This window comes from Pantherophis guttatus, chromosome 7 (genome assembly GCF_059756535.1).
Source record: "Pantherophis guttatus breed Tessera chromosome 7, ASM5975653v1, whole genome shotgun sequence".
Classification (NCBI taxonomy): Eukaryota; Metazoa; Chordata; class Lepidosauria; order Squamata; family Colubridae; genus Pantherophis; species Pantherophis guttatus.
In genome coordinates, this window is record NC_142069.1 from 243,908 (window position 1) to 258,609 (window position 14,702).

A 14,702-nucleotide genomic window follows, 5' to 3' on the forward strand; every position below is an offset into this window, starting at 1 on the left:
GCCAACGAGGCCCGGGAAGGGGCAGCCGGGACGGGGGTCGACACGCACGCCCTCCTCGCCGCGCCCCGAGAGGAGCCTCCGCCTCGGCGGCCGAAAGGGAAGCGAGAGAAACCCCACCCCCCGACCCCCCGGGCTGGCCACGTGCACCGCCAGGACTTCCCCTCCCTCCTCCGGCCGGCTTTGGCGCACGCGCACCTCCCACGTGGCCCGCCGCGCGTGCTGCTCTCTGCCTACGTGTCCTTCTGGCAGAGTGACCCGGAAGTCCTGCCTCCGCTGCCGCGACGCTTCGGTTTGAACACGCTCCGTTCCCTCGCTGGCCGTCTCCCGGCGTGCCGATTGGTTGGCCGGGCGCCCGTGGGGTAGGGCGCCGGATCGCGCCGGCCGATTGGCTTTCCCGCGAGAGGGGGCGGGCCCGCTGGGTGTGCTGCGCGTGCGCCGGGGGGCGGGCCCAGCTAAATACCCAGCTGCTGCTCCGCCCCCTTCCTCCCTCCGCTCCTCGGACGCCGCCGCCGCCGCCGCCTCGGCTCCCGCTTCCTCCCGCGGAGACCTCCAGCGCGACCCCCGGCGTCATGGCTTCCTCCGCCGGACCCGCCGCCGCCGCCTCTGCAGCCGGCTCCGCCCAGGCGCCCGCCCTCCAGCGCGGCATCGTCAAGATGGTAAAGGCGGCTCCTGAGCGCGTGCAGAGCGCCGGCGGGGGAAGCAGCCGGAGGCTCGGTCCCTGCGCGGGTCTCGCCGGGCGCTTCGCTCTCGGTGCCGCCGGGAGGACGTGGCCGCGGCTGCCGGGGGGGGGGGAGCTGCCCGACCCCGGATTGAATCAGCCGCCGCCGCCCGCCCGCCCGCCCGCCAGCCAGCCAGCCAGCCAGGAGTCCGGGCGGGAGGGGGCTCTTGGGGCTCTGGCGGCCGCTTCTCCTCTTCCCCCCGGTGGGCTGCGCCGGGCAGGCGGGACTTGTCGGTGTGCTCCAGGCGTGCCGGTGTCCTGCCTGCTCCGGGCTTCCCCCTGGCAAAGGCTGCGCGGCAGGCAGGGGTCGCGGGCGGGGGAGAGCGGAGGACGGGGACGGAGAACTCGCACAGCCGCCTCCCCGCCCCGGGAATGTTTCCCCACGGAGCGTCTTTGCCTCAGCGCTGAACGTCCTGCTGGGGCCTCCGGGGCAGGTTTCAGCCACATGGGCTGCTCAGTGGGCAGGGCTGGGCTGGCACGAAAAGCCTGCAGGGTGCCCTTTAGTGCCCTTTGGCTCTGCCCGGGGGGGGAGGGGGGGGCTGGCGCCAGGATTGGCAGAGCGGCAGGTAGCACGGCTGGTAGCCGATGGGTGCTATTGCAAGGTATTGGGGGTAGGGTGCTGGTGGCCTTGAACCCAGGGCAGAAAGGAGGTGGTGCCAAATGGCTCCGTCTGAAGGATCTGGATCTGACCCGGAGCAACGTTTTGCAGACGCCCGGGAAAGCCTGCTCCTTTCTGAAAGGCAGCTTTCCTAGAGGGCTGGGTGGGATGGGGAGCATTCCCCCCTCCCCTGCTGTTTTGCAGTGGCTTGTGGGAAAGATTTCTCTGGGTGCTTCCTGTGTAAGTGGGGCCTGTTGGCTGTGGGGTGGGTCTTACCTGCCCCTCCTAATGCCTGCCTGTCTTCTTTCCTCGCCAGGTCCTTTCGGGCTGTGCCATCATTGTCCGGGGCCAGCCCCGGGGAGGCCCGCCTCCTGAGAGACAGATCAATCTCAGCAACATCCGTGCCGGGACTCTGGCACGCCGAGCAGCTGCAGGGCAGCCCGATGGCAAGGATACCCCTGATGAGGTAGGGTCCCGACCCCTAAGCTTCAGATGCCAGCACCTAAGCTGCTGTGTTCCCCCCCCCCAGGTAGTCCTTGGTAGCTTCCAGTGTGGGTCACCATCAGTCATGGCCAGCTGTCCTGTCCTGGGAGCCAAAGGATGTTTCTTCCCCACTTTCTGAGCCCTGCAGTTCCAGGTCCTTACCTGGCTGGGTGTCGTTCAGGGGTTGCTGTGGCTGCTGCTGCCCCTGACGCTCCTGCCGTCAAAGCTGTTTCTGGCTGAGCCTTGGTGGGAAACTCCAGGCAGTCCCCCCTGGCCACTCGGGCAGGCTTCTGTGCCCTGGGCTCCTTGGGGAAGGGGTGGCTTTTGCTCAGGTGCCAGAGAAGCCATCTGTTCATCGCCTTTTATTCTAAGCTGCTGGGTGAGTTTTCCTATCAAAAACACATGGAACTGGGGTGAGGTTAGGATTGGGCAGGGGGTGGAGCCGCTTATGGGTTTTTGTAATAAGTATGATGTAGGCACGCTGATCCTGAGAAGTGTAGAAAATCAGTCTTGTCAGGAAATGAGCATGGTCTCTGTTTCATGGACCGAGCAGAAGCCCTGGATGGTGAATCTGGAGATTTATGCAGTGGGCCAGCAAGTGCCCAGAACAATCCCGTGGGTGCTGGGGATGTGCCCCCCCAGAGGATAGGAGCTTGGACCATTTGCTGCCCCTAGGGCCCCCCTGGCCCACCAACAGCCGGGCAGTCCCTAACAAACAGAAGCCTGGGTTGGGTGTAGAGCCCCCTCCCATATTGCACTGGGTGAGAGACCCAGAACCTGTGAAGGGGGCAGGTCTCTGAGAGGGTGAACCTTGCCACCCTCACTCAGGCTCGCCTGCTCTGGTGTTGGGACTGAGGGAGGCTTTCTGAGGAGGCCATTGCCATGGGCAGTGAGGCAGGAGGAGGGGGATCTGGGCCTGGGAGTGGGAGTGGGAGATTGCTCACTGGGGTGTGGTGAGGACCAGGAGGGAGAGTCAGCTTTGCCTGGGCCACTCTGGCTAACTTCTTGCTTTGCCAGCCTTGGGCGTTTCCGGCTCGTGAGTTTCTGAGGAAGAAGCTGATTGGCAAAGATGTTTGCTTCTCCGTGGAGTACAAGACTTCTCCCCGGCGGGAGTACGGCATGGTGTACCTGGGCAAAGGTGAGAGGCCTTCTCTACTTGGGCTAGCCCTTCTGTGGCTTGGATTGCTTGCCAGGGTTTGGGGTGGGGTTGCCTTTTTGCCGGGGCTCCTGGGGACTGGACAGGTCTAGCCACTAATCCTAGAGCAGCAGGATTAGGAAAGCATTGGGTGAGGTCATCCTCCAGTCGGGGGTTGAGGGCCGTCCCGGTCTGATGGCGTTCCTCCCTTGGGCTCAGCCAGGCTCGAGGCTGTTGCAGCCTGCACAGGGGAAAGCCGCTTGCTCCCTGTCGGTAAACCCCACGGCAACCAGTGGCCCAGACCTCAGTATTTGTACTGGGCAGGAACGTGCTCTCCCCAGGGATTATTCGGCCTGCTACTTCCGCTCTCGTCGCTCCTGCTAAGAAGAGGTGGGAGCTGGGGGTCCTCAGCCAGCCGTGCCTCAACCGGATCGGGGTGTGGTTGGCCTGCTCTGTGGGAGGTGGCCTGGAGGCTCCAATGAGCCAGGAGGATGCACTGGCCTCACTAGTGGTGGAGCCGTCCTGCGGTTGCTGTGTTGGGAGCGTGGGTTGTTTCTTGTGGAGCCCACCGGGCACTGTCTTGTCCCAGCCAGTCCTGCCTATTTGGTTTGGGTATCCCCGCAGACCGTATAAGGGCATTGGAGACAACCTCTAGGGTGGCCCTTGTTTTATTTCTGGTCTGGTTAACTCTTTTGCATCTCCCAGAGCCCTAGATCAGTCAATTGATAGTTGATCCTTCAAGCACCGGGCGTTGAGCGTCTGGGGGCAGCCAAGCCAAGCTCCACAGCAGTCAGCCTGAGATGTGCTGGGGAGGCTGAAGGGGAGGGGGCTCCATCTGCCAGGCTCTAGTGGCTGAGAGGGCAGCAAGGAGGGCCTGTGGCTTCAGCTCCTCCGGAGGGCTCAGCAAAAGCAGCTCCCCCCCCCTCCCATCGGCAAATGCAGCCTGAGGTGACTCGGGCACCGGTTTCCCTCAGGCCAGGTGCCCTCTGTGATGGCTGTTGATGGGTGCTGGGCTAGCTTTGGTGGCGCTGATGGGAGCCTCCGGTGTGGCTTGACTCCTGGGTCCCCTCTGTTTCCTTAACACCACTCTCTTGATTGCAGACACAGCTGGGGAGAACATTGCTGAATCCCTGGTGGCCGAGGGGCTGGCCTGTCGCCGGGAAGGGATCCGAGCCAATAAGTAAGTCTGACCAGAGCCTCTGGTGTTGGGGGGCAGGGTCTTGCTACTTTGCCACCCAGTAAAGGAAGAATCCGGCCCTATGTGGCTGTCCCTGCAGTTCCAGAAGGACACCTCTAGGGCGGCTGCCCCACACAGGGTCCCCTAGGAGAAGGGGCCTCCTGTCAGGCTGGGTGCCAGGAGTGCCAGAGCCAGCTGAGGGGTGCTGGGTGAATCAGGGCTCTGGGCAGCTGGACTGTCAGCACTACCTGCCCTCCATTGGGCTGCTGATCCACAAAAGGGTCAGAGGAACCCAAAGCCTGGAAGGTCACCAGGCAGCGCGGGCCCTCGAGGGGGAACACCCCCTGAGAAGGCAGGACTGTCTATAGGTGATTTGCCCCCATGTTCTGGATGGATCGCAGCAGCTGCTGCCCCGGAATGGTCAGAGAAGGAGGGGGGCCCATGGCAGATGTGTGGTTCACATCCCATCTCCCCCCCCCATTACAACGGGGGGCCATAGTGACCTGCTGCAGCCCCCTGAAGGCCACTCTGAGGTGGGTACGAGGCCAACATACAAATGGAGACAGGCTGGAGTAGGAACAGCTATGGTTCTCCAAGGGAACGACAACCCTCTTCACATGGACAGGGGTCTGTGGCGCAATGGCTGGCTGGCTGCTTCTGCCCCCCCCCCCGCCCCCCAGTTGAGAGAGTCTTGGGGTCCCTGGTGGGCTAGCAGGCTGTAGGTAGTGTGGAAGTGGGGGCACTTGAGAAGTGGCAGCAGCCGCTGCTTTCAAGGAGGAGAGCCACAATCCAGGGTGGGTCTTCCCAGTTGCTGGAAGGAAATGGGGCTTCCGGTGGGGAAGGTCTCCACCCCAAGGAGGCAGCTGGTGAGCCTCTGAGCATCCCGGGTGCAAATCCAGTCAGGAGTTCCCAGGATCATCCAGACTGGCTCCAGAGTCCTGTCCATCTCTGGTCTAGGCACGAAATCTGCATGTCCATTCAGTCATGATGACCCCTGTTGCTTCCAGGGTGCAAAATGTGTGTCTTTTTGTGTGGAGGACAAGCTGAAACCCAAGGTGTAGTTCACAGCACCTCCCTTCTCCTGGGACTCCAGGCCCCAAAGGCCGTGGGACAGGAGCAGGAGAAGAGTTAGGGGGAATCGGGGCACTGGGGACTTCATCATAACTGCTGCATAGGAAGGGAGGGCCTTCAGGCAGCGCACCCAGGGAGGCTCCTTGGGAACGTCGCTAGTCTGCGGAGAGGAGGGCGGGGAGGGGGGCTGCCCAGGCCAGACTTGGTGGGGTCTTCTGCCCCCCTTTCACGGAGGACTTTCCTCTTCCTCCTAGTCCTGAGCAGAGCAGACTGGCTGAGCTGGAGGAGCAGGCCAAGACTGCCAAGAAGGGGATGTGGAGTGAAGGGACAGGCTCACACACGCTCCGAGACCTCAAGTACACCATTGAGAACCCCCGGCACTTTGTGGACTCCATGCACCAGAAGCCAGTGAACGGTGAGCCCTCTTTTGCAGGTGGGGGGGGGCTGGCTTGGGGGGGTGTTACTCTTGGGGGCAGGGAGGAGCTGGACCAGGTGCTGAGTAGTCTTTCTCTGCAGCCATCATCGAACACGTCCGGGATGGGAGTGTCGTCCGGGCCTTGCTCCTGCCAGAATACTACCTGGTCACTGTCATGTTGTCCGGCATCAAGGTAGCCACTCCCAGGGGTCATTGGAAGAAGAGACGCGGCCCCCTCGAGTCCAGCCTCTGGTGGTCTGACAGGAGGCGCCACCCCCCCCCCACCCCCCCGGCCAGGAGAGTAGAGAGCTAGTCCTCCTTTAAAGGCATCCCCGTTACTGGCCACCACCAAATCTGCTGGAACAAATCCCAGCCCAGAGAAGAGCTTCCTGTGACCTCTTCTGAGCCTCTCTCTCCGAACCGTTTCTCATCCTGGAGGGGGGGGGTCCCCATTATTGGCTCTGGAGCCCTGAGAGACAGGACTTCTCCTGTCCATTCTGGCTTGCCAGGTTTTATGTCATGTAAGGAGACCATCTGAGCCCCCGGTTTATCCTAGTGCCTGTTCCAGCTTGGCTGCATGTATGCATGTTTGTTTATGCATGTATTAAATGTGTGTGCCCATAGCAGAAAAGGTGGGATTCCTTGGCTGAGGGGCCCTGCAGCAGGCCCTTTCTGCTGGAACGGGTTGGGTCAGGGCCAGATGGTTCCTCAGCCTGGCCATGAAGGGGTTTCAGTGAGATAACCCAACACCTTGAACTGGATCCGTCAGGGCTTTATGTGGATGTGGAAAAGGAGCCGAGAGAGCCACGGGCCCTGTGGAAGGCCACAAAAGGGCAGCTAAGGGCTGCACCTCATTCCTTGCCCACACCAGTTGGTACCAGCCTTGGAGAACGGAGCCAAACCGCTGCAGGAGTGCCCCACCCAGCCCCGATCCCCAGAGCTGACCCAAAAGGGCACCTTGGCCAATGGTATCAAGGGCTGCTGCCCCACATGCAGCTCACCTGTGTACTGAACTGCCCACTAGCCCCCCAAGACCTGGTTGAGCTTGCTACAGGCTGCTGCTTCCTTCCTTCTGGGCGTGGAGTTAGGAGGACTGGGTGAGGTTGGACATCGCTGGACCCCTGTTAAGCGGAGCTCCCTTCTTCCGGCCACAATGCAGCCTCCGTGCAGTTAGGAGGCCAAAGGCTGGAATTTCCCACCACCGTAATGGAGGCTAGTGCGGCATTCTCTTCCAGATAGCCCCCTCTGTCCCGGTGGAGAGGGGGATGGAGTGTAGCCTTGAGTGTGTGTGTGAGTGTAACACATGCTTGGCATCAACCTTGTGGCATAGGCCGTTGTGGGTTCCCTTCCCTGCCATGGGGCCCTGCCCTGACTGGCTCTCTCCTTCCAGTGCCCCACGTTCAAGCGGGAAGCAGACGGCACGGAGACCCCTGAGCCCTTTGCAGCAGAAGCCAAGTTTTTCACAGAGTCGCGGCTGCTGCAGAGAGACGTGCAGATTGTCCTTGAGAGTTGCCATAACCAGAACATCCTGGGCACTATCCTGCACCCGGCAAGTGGGGGCAGGGGGTGCTGGTGACTGGGTGGTGGTGTCTCTGATCTCTAGCGTCCTTGGGCCACCAGGAGATTCAAAGATTTCATGCTGGGGAAAGGGACCGGAGTGAGGAGGGGATCCTGAGCAGAAGAGTGACTTTGTTTATTTGTTGGTCATATTATGAAGGTGCTACCCATTATAATGACTCTTAATGGGTAGCATACAGGTTAAAAGCCAGCCAGCCAGATGCAGAGCGTGGTAAAAAAATCCAGGGCCTGTAGCGCTGCTCCCAAGGCTGGAGGGTCGGGGCGCTTTGATCCTCGAACGGGCAGATGCCATGGCAGAGAAGGCACGGCGTCCTCAAATGGCACCGCTTGACAGTTGGCATCCAGAGTTCTCTTGGGTCCTTGGGATAAAAACGGGAGGGGTGGTTGCTCCAATGGGCAGCCCCTCTGCCATGGACTCCCACCCAGGAGCCCACTGAGCTCGAGGCTGCGTCTGGGCCCGGAAGCAGCTGGGGCAGGTCCTCCCCTGGTTCCCACCTCGTTGCCTCTTTTCCCTCCCTTGGACTGGACCGGCCCTATTCTGTGGGGGCAGCCAGAGAAGGGCTTTCTGCCTGCAGGGGGCTGGGGGAGGCAGTCTCAGTCTGGCAGCTGGGGCTGCCTTGGGAATGGGAGAGAGGGAGTGATTGCCGTGTGTTGCTGACGGCCGTCTTCTCCCACCCAGAATGGAAACATCACGGAGCTGCTGCTGAAGGAAGGCTTTGCACGCTGCGTTGACTGGTCCATGGCTGTCTATACCCGGGGGGCAGAGAAGCTGCGGGCTGCGGAACGGTAATACAGGCTGTCCTGCCTGGGGCTCTTCGGAAGGGGCGGCTGCGCTCAGCTCGTCCTTGGCGGCCTCTGAGCAAGCTTCTGCCCAGGCACGTGGGTTGTGATCAGGCCCTGCCTTAAGCTGCTGCTTGCCTGATGTGGCTTCCCTTCTGCATCCCCGGCTCTTTCAGGGGGAAGCTGTTAAATGCACAGAACCTGCTGTGGTTGCTCTGCTGCTTTGGCAGAAGTGTTGGGGTCTCTCGCGGATGTACGCAAAATTGTTTGGGTTAGAAATGCTTTTGAGTCTGCTGCAACACTTTCAACCAGTTGTAACAGAGGTTTTTGAACTCGGGAGTGACCATGTGGCACCTAGTTTGGACTCCAGGCGCTGCTGGGGGTTCAGACAGCACCTCCGGGGGAACAGGAGGACGACGGGCACTTTGGCTCGGGGGCTTTTTAGGCGGCACACCCTGGGGAGGGGGAAGGTGTGAGTGTGTGATGCGCTGCTGCGGGTGATGTGCAGTGCGCTTCCCATGGCCCCCGTTCGGCCGTGTGCCAAAGGTGGTTAGAACCCACCTGCATAAATGCTCAGCTCTTCCTCTGCCAGTCAGGGCAGCCGGGTTAGCTGGATGAGCCCTGGGGCTGGGCAGCGGCTCCCCAGTCAAGCCGCCTGCCCTGTCCCTATCGGCCCAGGTACGCCAAAGAACACAAGCTGAGGATCTGGAGGGACTACGTGGCGCCCACAGCCAACCTGGACCAGAAGGAGAAGCAATTTCAGGCCAAGGTAGGTGAGGCCTTCCTGAAGAGCTCTGTGACCAATCGCCTGGGCTGCCTGCTGCTCTCGCCTGGTGGACTGGGCTGCTCCCTGGAATTGGGCCCAGGGGGCCCTGGGGGCTGAAGGGGAGGGCTTTTGAGACTCCTGAAGCAGGGCCGATCCGGTCCGTAGCTTGCTTTAGTTGAAAACAGGCAAAGGCAGCAAGCAGGACGGGCCCCCACCTGTGCAATGCTCTCGCCCCTGAGGCTGCCTGGCCCCCCTGCTTTCTCAGGCGGCTTTGAGTACTTGGGTGCCCTGCCCAGGAACTCAAGGCTGCCTGAGGAAGCAGCGGGGCCAGGCAGCCCAGGACGATGGCCTCGGGGACGAGAACTGCATCTGTGGGAAGCCGCCCCTGGCTTGCAGATCCCTGTTCGATAGACGTGTGGGGCAGCTTGGCTTATGCCCCATACACTAGGGGTGCAGCCCTGTCGGGAAAATCGGGTGCTGTGGAGTTTGGAAATAGCCACCAGGTGGCGCCATTGCTGTGTCTGTCAGGGCTAAGAGGCAGCGTGGCTGGTGCTAAGAGGCCGGCTGGCTGGACTTCCTGGAAAGCCCCTTGGCTCCCCTGCTCTGCTGTCCAGGGACCCTTCCAGGGCTCAGCACCGTCTTCCCCTCAAAGACTCTGGGGCTTCTGCTTGGGCACTCCTGGCCGGGGTGTGGGTGGGGGGGAGGCAGAAGGAAGGTGGCATAGTCACCTTGGCCCCCATTGGGAGCCCTTTTTGATTTTAGTTGTAACATACCTCCTTCCTTATTAAGAAGCTCTTTATAAGTAATCACATCTTGTTTTTGTTCTACACTTATATTCTCTATCGCGTGTCCGGGTATTGCCCACATTGGTAACTTATTGTTTAATTTATACTGATACTTTTTCCAGACACACAATAAAGCATTTCTTAATATATGACTTTTAAAAGTCTTGTCCACTTTCTTATCATATAATAAATAAGCATGCCAACCGTAAACCAAATCATATCCCTCAATATTCAGTATTCTTTCTTCTGTTGAATTCATCCAGTCACTAATTGCTGACAGAACAGCTGCCTCATAATATAATCTTAAATTGGGCATTTTGAGACCTCCTCTTTCACGTATATCCTGCATTATTTTTTGTTTTATTCTCGGTCTCTGCCCAGACAAAATGATTAATACCCTTCTGCCATATCTTCAAATTCTCGTCTTTTTTAAGTATTGGTATCATTTGAAAAAGAAATAAAAACTTAGGCAAAACATTCATTTTTACTGCTGCTATTCTTCCTAACAAAGATAATTGTAATTTTTTCCAATTTTCCATCTCTCTGTATTTTTTGCCACAACGGATCATAATTATGCTTAAATAATTTCGCATTTGATGTCATAATATAGACCCCTAAATGCTTAATTTTTTTTACAATTTCAAATCCTGTTAGTCTTTCTAATTCATCTTTTTGATTTATAGTCATATTTTTAGTTATTATCTATGTTTTACCTGCATTTATTTTAAATCCAGATGCTTGTCCATATTGATTAATTATATCCATTAAGCCTACAACCGATTGTAATGGTTGGGTTAAAGTAACAACCAAGTCGTCTGTGAATGCTTGTAATCTGTAGTGATACTGCCTAATTTTAATTCCATTTATTTTGTCCGACCCACGTATCTTACTTAACAAAATTTTCAAGGTCAACTTTCCAAGCGCAGCTTTCAAATAAGGCTGGATCCTCCTTCTGCCCCTCCCCCCACCCCCCATAACCTCTCTGGAAAAGGGGGTGAGTTTAATGCAGCTGTCAGCAGGGCGGTTTCCACCACTTGGTTGCCTTGTGCTACTCGGTTGGGCCAATTATGTCTGGAGGGAGCCACCCACCTCCACCCCCCCCCGCTCCTCCTCCTCCAGCCCCATGGTTGTCAGAGGGTCCCTGGGGAGTTTTAGAAGTAGAGCAGACCTTCAGCCAAAAACAATTGAAGCTGAGAGTTAAGTATATTCCATCATCAGTGCGTATTTTTAGCTAGGTCCTGCAGTGTCACCCAGAGTCTCACATATGTATGAGGTGAACAGTATACGAATTGAATGAACGAATTAGTAAAATCTTTTTGGCTTCTGTAGCAAGACCGTGATGGGCTTCAAGAAGGCTTGTTGTGGGTCATGAGCGTCCATCTGGGATGCCTTCTGCTGGTCAGCTGCAACCGAAAAGCCCAGCAACGGGCATTTATACCAAACAATGGCAGGTTTGGTTCTGAGGCCGCTTCTTCCTGAGCTCTCCCTTCACCTGGTTTACCCTCAATGGCCCCGGGTTTAGGGGAGGAGACGGAGCCTGAGGTCCTCCTGTATCTCTGCCGATGCCTGAAGACAGTGATAATCTTTAGCTGGGGCACAAGGCCTGCCCTCCATCTGATGCCGGAGGTGGTCCTGCCATCCGTTGGAGTGCGAATGGGCCGAGGTAGCAAGAGCCCAGGGATTCCTTTGTGGGATCCATCCCGAAGGAGGAACTGAGAGATGGGCTCTCCCGGCTCCCACCCTGGTTGCAGGGGACGGGGGCAGAAGAGGAGGTGACCACGTGGGATTCGGAAAGGCTCACTAAGTGTGCTGGCACCCCAGGTCCTTCCAAAAAGTGCCAGGTGGGATCTCATCCACACAATTCCTCAGGCCTCAGCGAGAAAGTTGGGGAATTTCTGAAAAAGAAGCCATAGACGGTTTAGAAGAAAATACGGGACAGTTCAGGGAAGCGGGGGGGATGGCCAGAGCACTCGGCAGGGAATATGTAAGTGTGGCCCATTTTTGGCTGAGCACCCCCCCCCCCCACGCCACAGCTGCTCGGGGGTCAGCCTGCCCCCGAGATAGGCCTGGGTGGCTGGCGCTGGAACTGCCGAGCACGGCTGCTCCTTTTGCCTGGTGGTGGGCTCTCAAGGGAAGGGGCGCAGCTTTCTGAGCGTGGTGAGGCTGACCCTCCCCTGATCCCCTGATCTTCTTGGCAGTGCTGGGAAAGGGCTGGTGGTGGTGGGGCTTTGGTGGCTCAGGATGCCCCGGCTCAGTCTCTGCTCCCTTCCTCTCGCAGGTGGTGCAGGTGCTCAATGCAGATGCCATCGTGATGAAACTGAATTCTGGGGACTACAAAACCATCCACCTCTCCAGCATCCGGCCACCCAGACTGGAAGGGGAAGGCCCTCAGGTAGGGCACAGCTTTTGGGGAGGGGAGGACGGGGGACACGGTGCCGGCTGATTCAGGATGACCTGGGTTTGGGCTTCAGTCCCGTCAAAGATCCTAATACCGGTATTGCCACACAGAGACCAGCCTGGCAGCTGCAGCTCAATGTAAAATTCTGGTTTTAAGAGAGGAACGGCTGAGCCCCCCTCTCTGTCTCCGTTGGGGTCTCCCTCTGGGCCTCTCTTCTGCTGCCCTCTCTGGCATTCGCTTTCTTGGCTGGAAGCTGAGGCTTCTCTTCACCTATCCAAGGAGGAGGGGCTGCTGTTGGGGGGCTGTTTGGAGCCAGGCAGGCCTTGGAGGAGCGTCTGGTTCCTTGGGAGGGCTTCAGCTTTGGGTTCCGAAGAAAGGGCGCCTTTCCAGGCCTGCTCCTTTTCTTCCCTCTGGGCGCTCTTAGCAGGCAAAGGAGGAGCTGCCTCTAGCGCTGGCGCTCTTGAGCTGCTCTTCAGTCCGAGACAGGAAGGGCCTGGCTGCGGCGGGACGGCCAGCCTGGCATCCTGTGGCAAAGGGGCGACAGGAGTCGTTGGTTGGAGTTTGGAAACCCGGCTTGCGACTGGTTCAGTTATAGAAAGGTTGGATGTAGATGTGTTCCCTTCCCCCCCCCCTCCCGACAGGCGGAAGGGCTCGGGGCAGGGGGAGCGGTGAGAAGCCACTTTGAATGCTTTCCAGTAAAAGGATCTCCTGGACGGACCCCCGGGGCCCTCTTGCCTCACGAGGCTTCCGACCCATGGAAGCAGCAGCCCCGATCCAGAAATCCCCACACCGCGATTCTCCCATCTGGAGTATGTGCAGACAGTGCTGGGAGTGCAGCTGCGTCCCGAGCGGGTCTCTGTGGGGGGCAGCCAGTTGGCAGCAGAGTCTCTAGCTGGAGATCCTGGGTGCTGGCATGCGCCTCTGCCCCAGGTTGGCGTGGCTGTCCCTTTGCCCTCCTCACTGGGTCTTGACGCCCAGGTGCCTCATCGCCTTTGCCGGGTGACCCACTGGGACTTCTGCCCCCAAAGCAGGGCTCCTTGAGCGGATGCTGCGTTGGTGAATATTGCCCTCCAGCGGCATGGTCTGCTGGCCGTGGGGATGGAGCAGCCTCCCAGAGTAGCTTCTTGGCCAGCTGCTCCGACTGCGGCTCGTTCCCCTCGGCCTGTCCTGCAGCCAGATGGCAGAACCGATGGACAGATGTCTCCCCAGGCTGGGGAAGTGGCAGCTCGGGGCAGCCTTATTCAGCATCCCGAGGTGTGAGGAGATGCAGCTGGCTCCTGCTCAGATTGTGTGTGTGTGTGTGGGGGGGGGGCTGCGCTGGTCACCCTGCCGGCAGCCCAGACGAGATGCCACCTTTGACCACCCATAGAGGCTGCTACGTTCAAGCCATTCTGTTACCTGCGCTCTGCTGAGCTGCCACGGCTGCGGTCTCTTCCCTGTTCTGCCACCCGCAGATTAGGAAGATATTTATGGGCGCTTCTAAATCGGGAGCCTCTTCCAGTAGACGCCCACGGCCACATCTGGGGAGGGGCTGGAAAGCGGAGTTCTGGACAGCTTGCCCCCTCTTGGCAGGGCCATGGGGAAGAGCCTCTATGGCTGACACCTGGGAAGGGAGCAGAGAGCCGAAGGAAGGAAGGCCTGATGGGCGGCTTCAGGAGCTGTGCGTGTGATCTCCTTTCGGGGATAAAGCCTAGCAGGTTGGAGGGACTCGAGCCAAGACTTCTCCAGTAACCGCCCCATTTCACTGAGAGCCCTGAGGGTGTCCAGTGGCATCTCCCCCTCTTGGCTCCGTGAGTGGCACAGCCTTGGCAGCCTCCGATGCCGTTGAGCAATTAAGCCCCCTGTGTGGCTCCCTCCTTAAGGTTCGCGGAGTCTCCCAGATGACTGGTACTCCCCCAGGGCTGCGGTGGCCCAGCTGAGGAGGCCCCGGGATCTGCTCTCGCCTGGGGAGGCTGGCAGGCCTGGCCGGCTTTATGGGGAGAGGCACCCGGTCCCTCAAGGCAGAGAGCAGTCAGGAGCTGGGGAGGGGGGAGGCTGGGCTGAGGGTGAAGCGGAGGAGACTGGGGAGAGGACTTCCCTCTTGTGAGTCAGGTGGGCTTCAGCAGACCTGGGCAGGTGGCTGATGCGCCCCTTAACTCATGCGGTCCAAAGCTTTTGACCGCAGTGGGGCAAGTGTGCTATTTCACGCAGGAGTAGGAAGTCATGGCAGTGTGTGGAGAGAGGGACCTGGCTTGTGCAGATCTCCTTGGCCACAGAATAAATTACTCCCTTACAAGGCAGCCAGCGTGGTAGCCAACCCCTACCCACCCTTCGGTGCATGTTTAAAGGCAGAAACGAGGCCCCCGGCATGAAGTCACTGTCCCGATCTCTAGTGGGCATCCGGCTGCCTGGGTGGAATGCCCCCAGGGGATGATGGTAGGATTATAGTCGGTAGGAAGGACTGAGGAGGGTTCATTTCTTTAAAATATTTATCTAGCCGCCTCTCTTCTAATCAACTCTGGGTGTCTCCCAATCAAAAGTTAAAATGGCACAAAAACGGCAAAACCTGGTGCCAAATCAGTTCCGATGGGTTACTATCTAATCATCTCCCAGTGCTGGGGGGAGAGCCAGGTCTTCCACGGGGCAGAGGCTGCCACGGAAAAGGCCCAAGCGCCCGTCAGGTGGCCCTTTTGGGAAACCAGCAGCATGCCCATGGTGGGGCAGGCAGATGGGCTTAGGCTGGCTCTGGGGCACGCAGGGTGAGGACCAACACCTGGAATCTCCCTCCTCCCCCAAGAAACTGGAGGCAGAACCTCTCT

At 59.0% G+C, this 14,702-nt stretch overlaps 1 protein-coding gene across 1 annotated transcript in view; it reads left to right on the plus strand.

The window, feature by feature from the left end:
- Positions 1-258: 258 nt before the first annotated feature.
- SND1 (staphylococcal nuclease and tudor domain containing 1) overlaps positions 259-14,702 on the plus strand; it is a 94,123-nt gene continuing 79,679 nt past the window's right edge. Inside the window, exons 1-10 of the mRNA XM_034430081.3 lie at positions 259-656; positions 1,633-1,782; positions 2,817-2,937; positions 4,036-4,114; positions 5,437-5,597; positions 5,699-5,790; positions 6,988-7,146; positions 7,855-7,961; positions 8,634-8,724; positions 11,785-11,898. Coding sequence (XP_034285972.2) covers positions 570-656; positions 1,633-1,782; positions 2,817-2,937; positions 4,036-4,114; positions 5,437-5,597; positions 5,699-5,790; positions 6,988-7,146; positions 7,855-7,961; positions 8,634-8,724; positions 11,785-11,898 — 1,161 coding nt within the window. The 5' untranslated portion in view covers positions 259-569. The remainder of the gene's footprint in view (positions 657-1,632; positions 1,783-2,816; positions 2,938-4,035; positions 4,115-5,436; positions 5,598-5,698; positions 5,791-6,987; positions 7,147-7,854; positions 7,962-8,633; positions 8,725-11,784; positions 11,899-14,702) is intronic.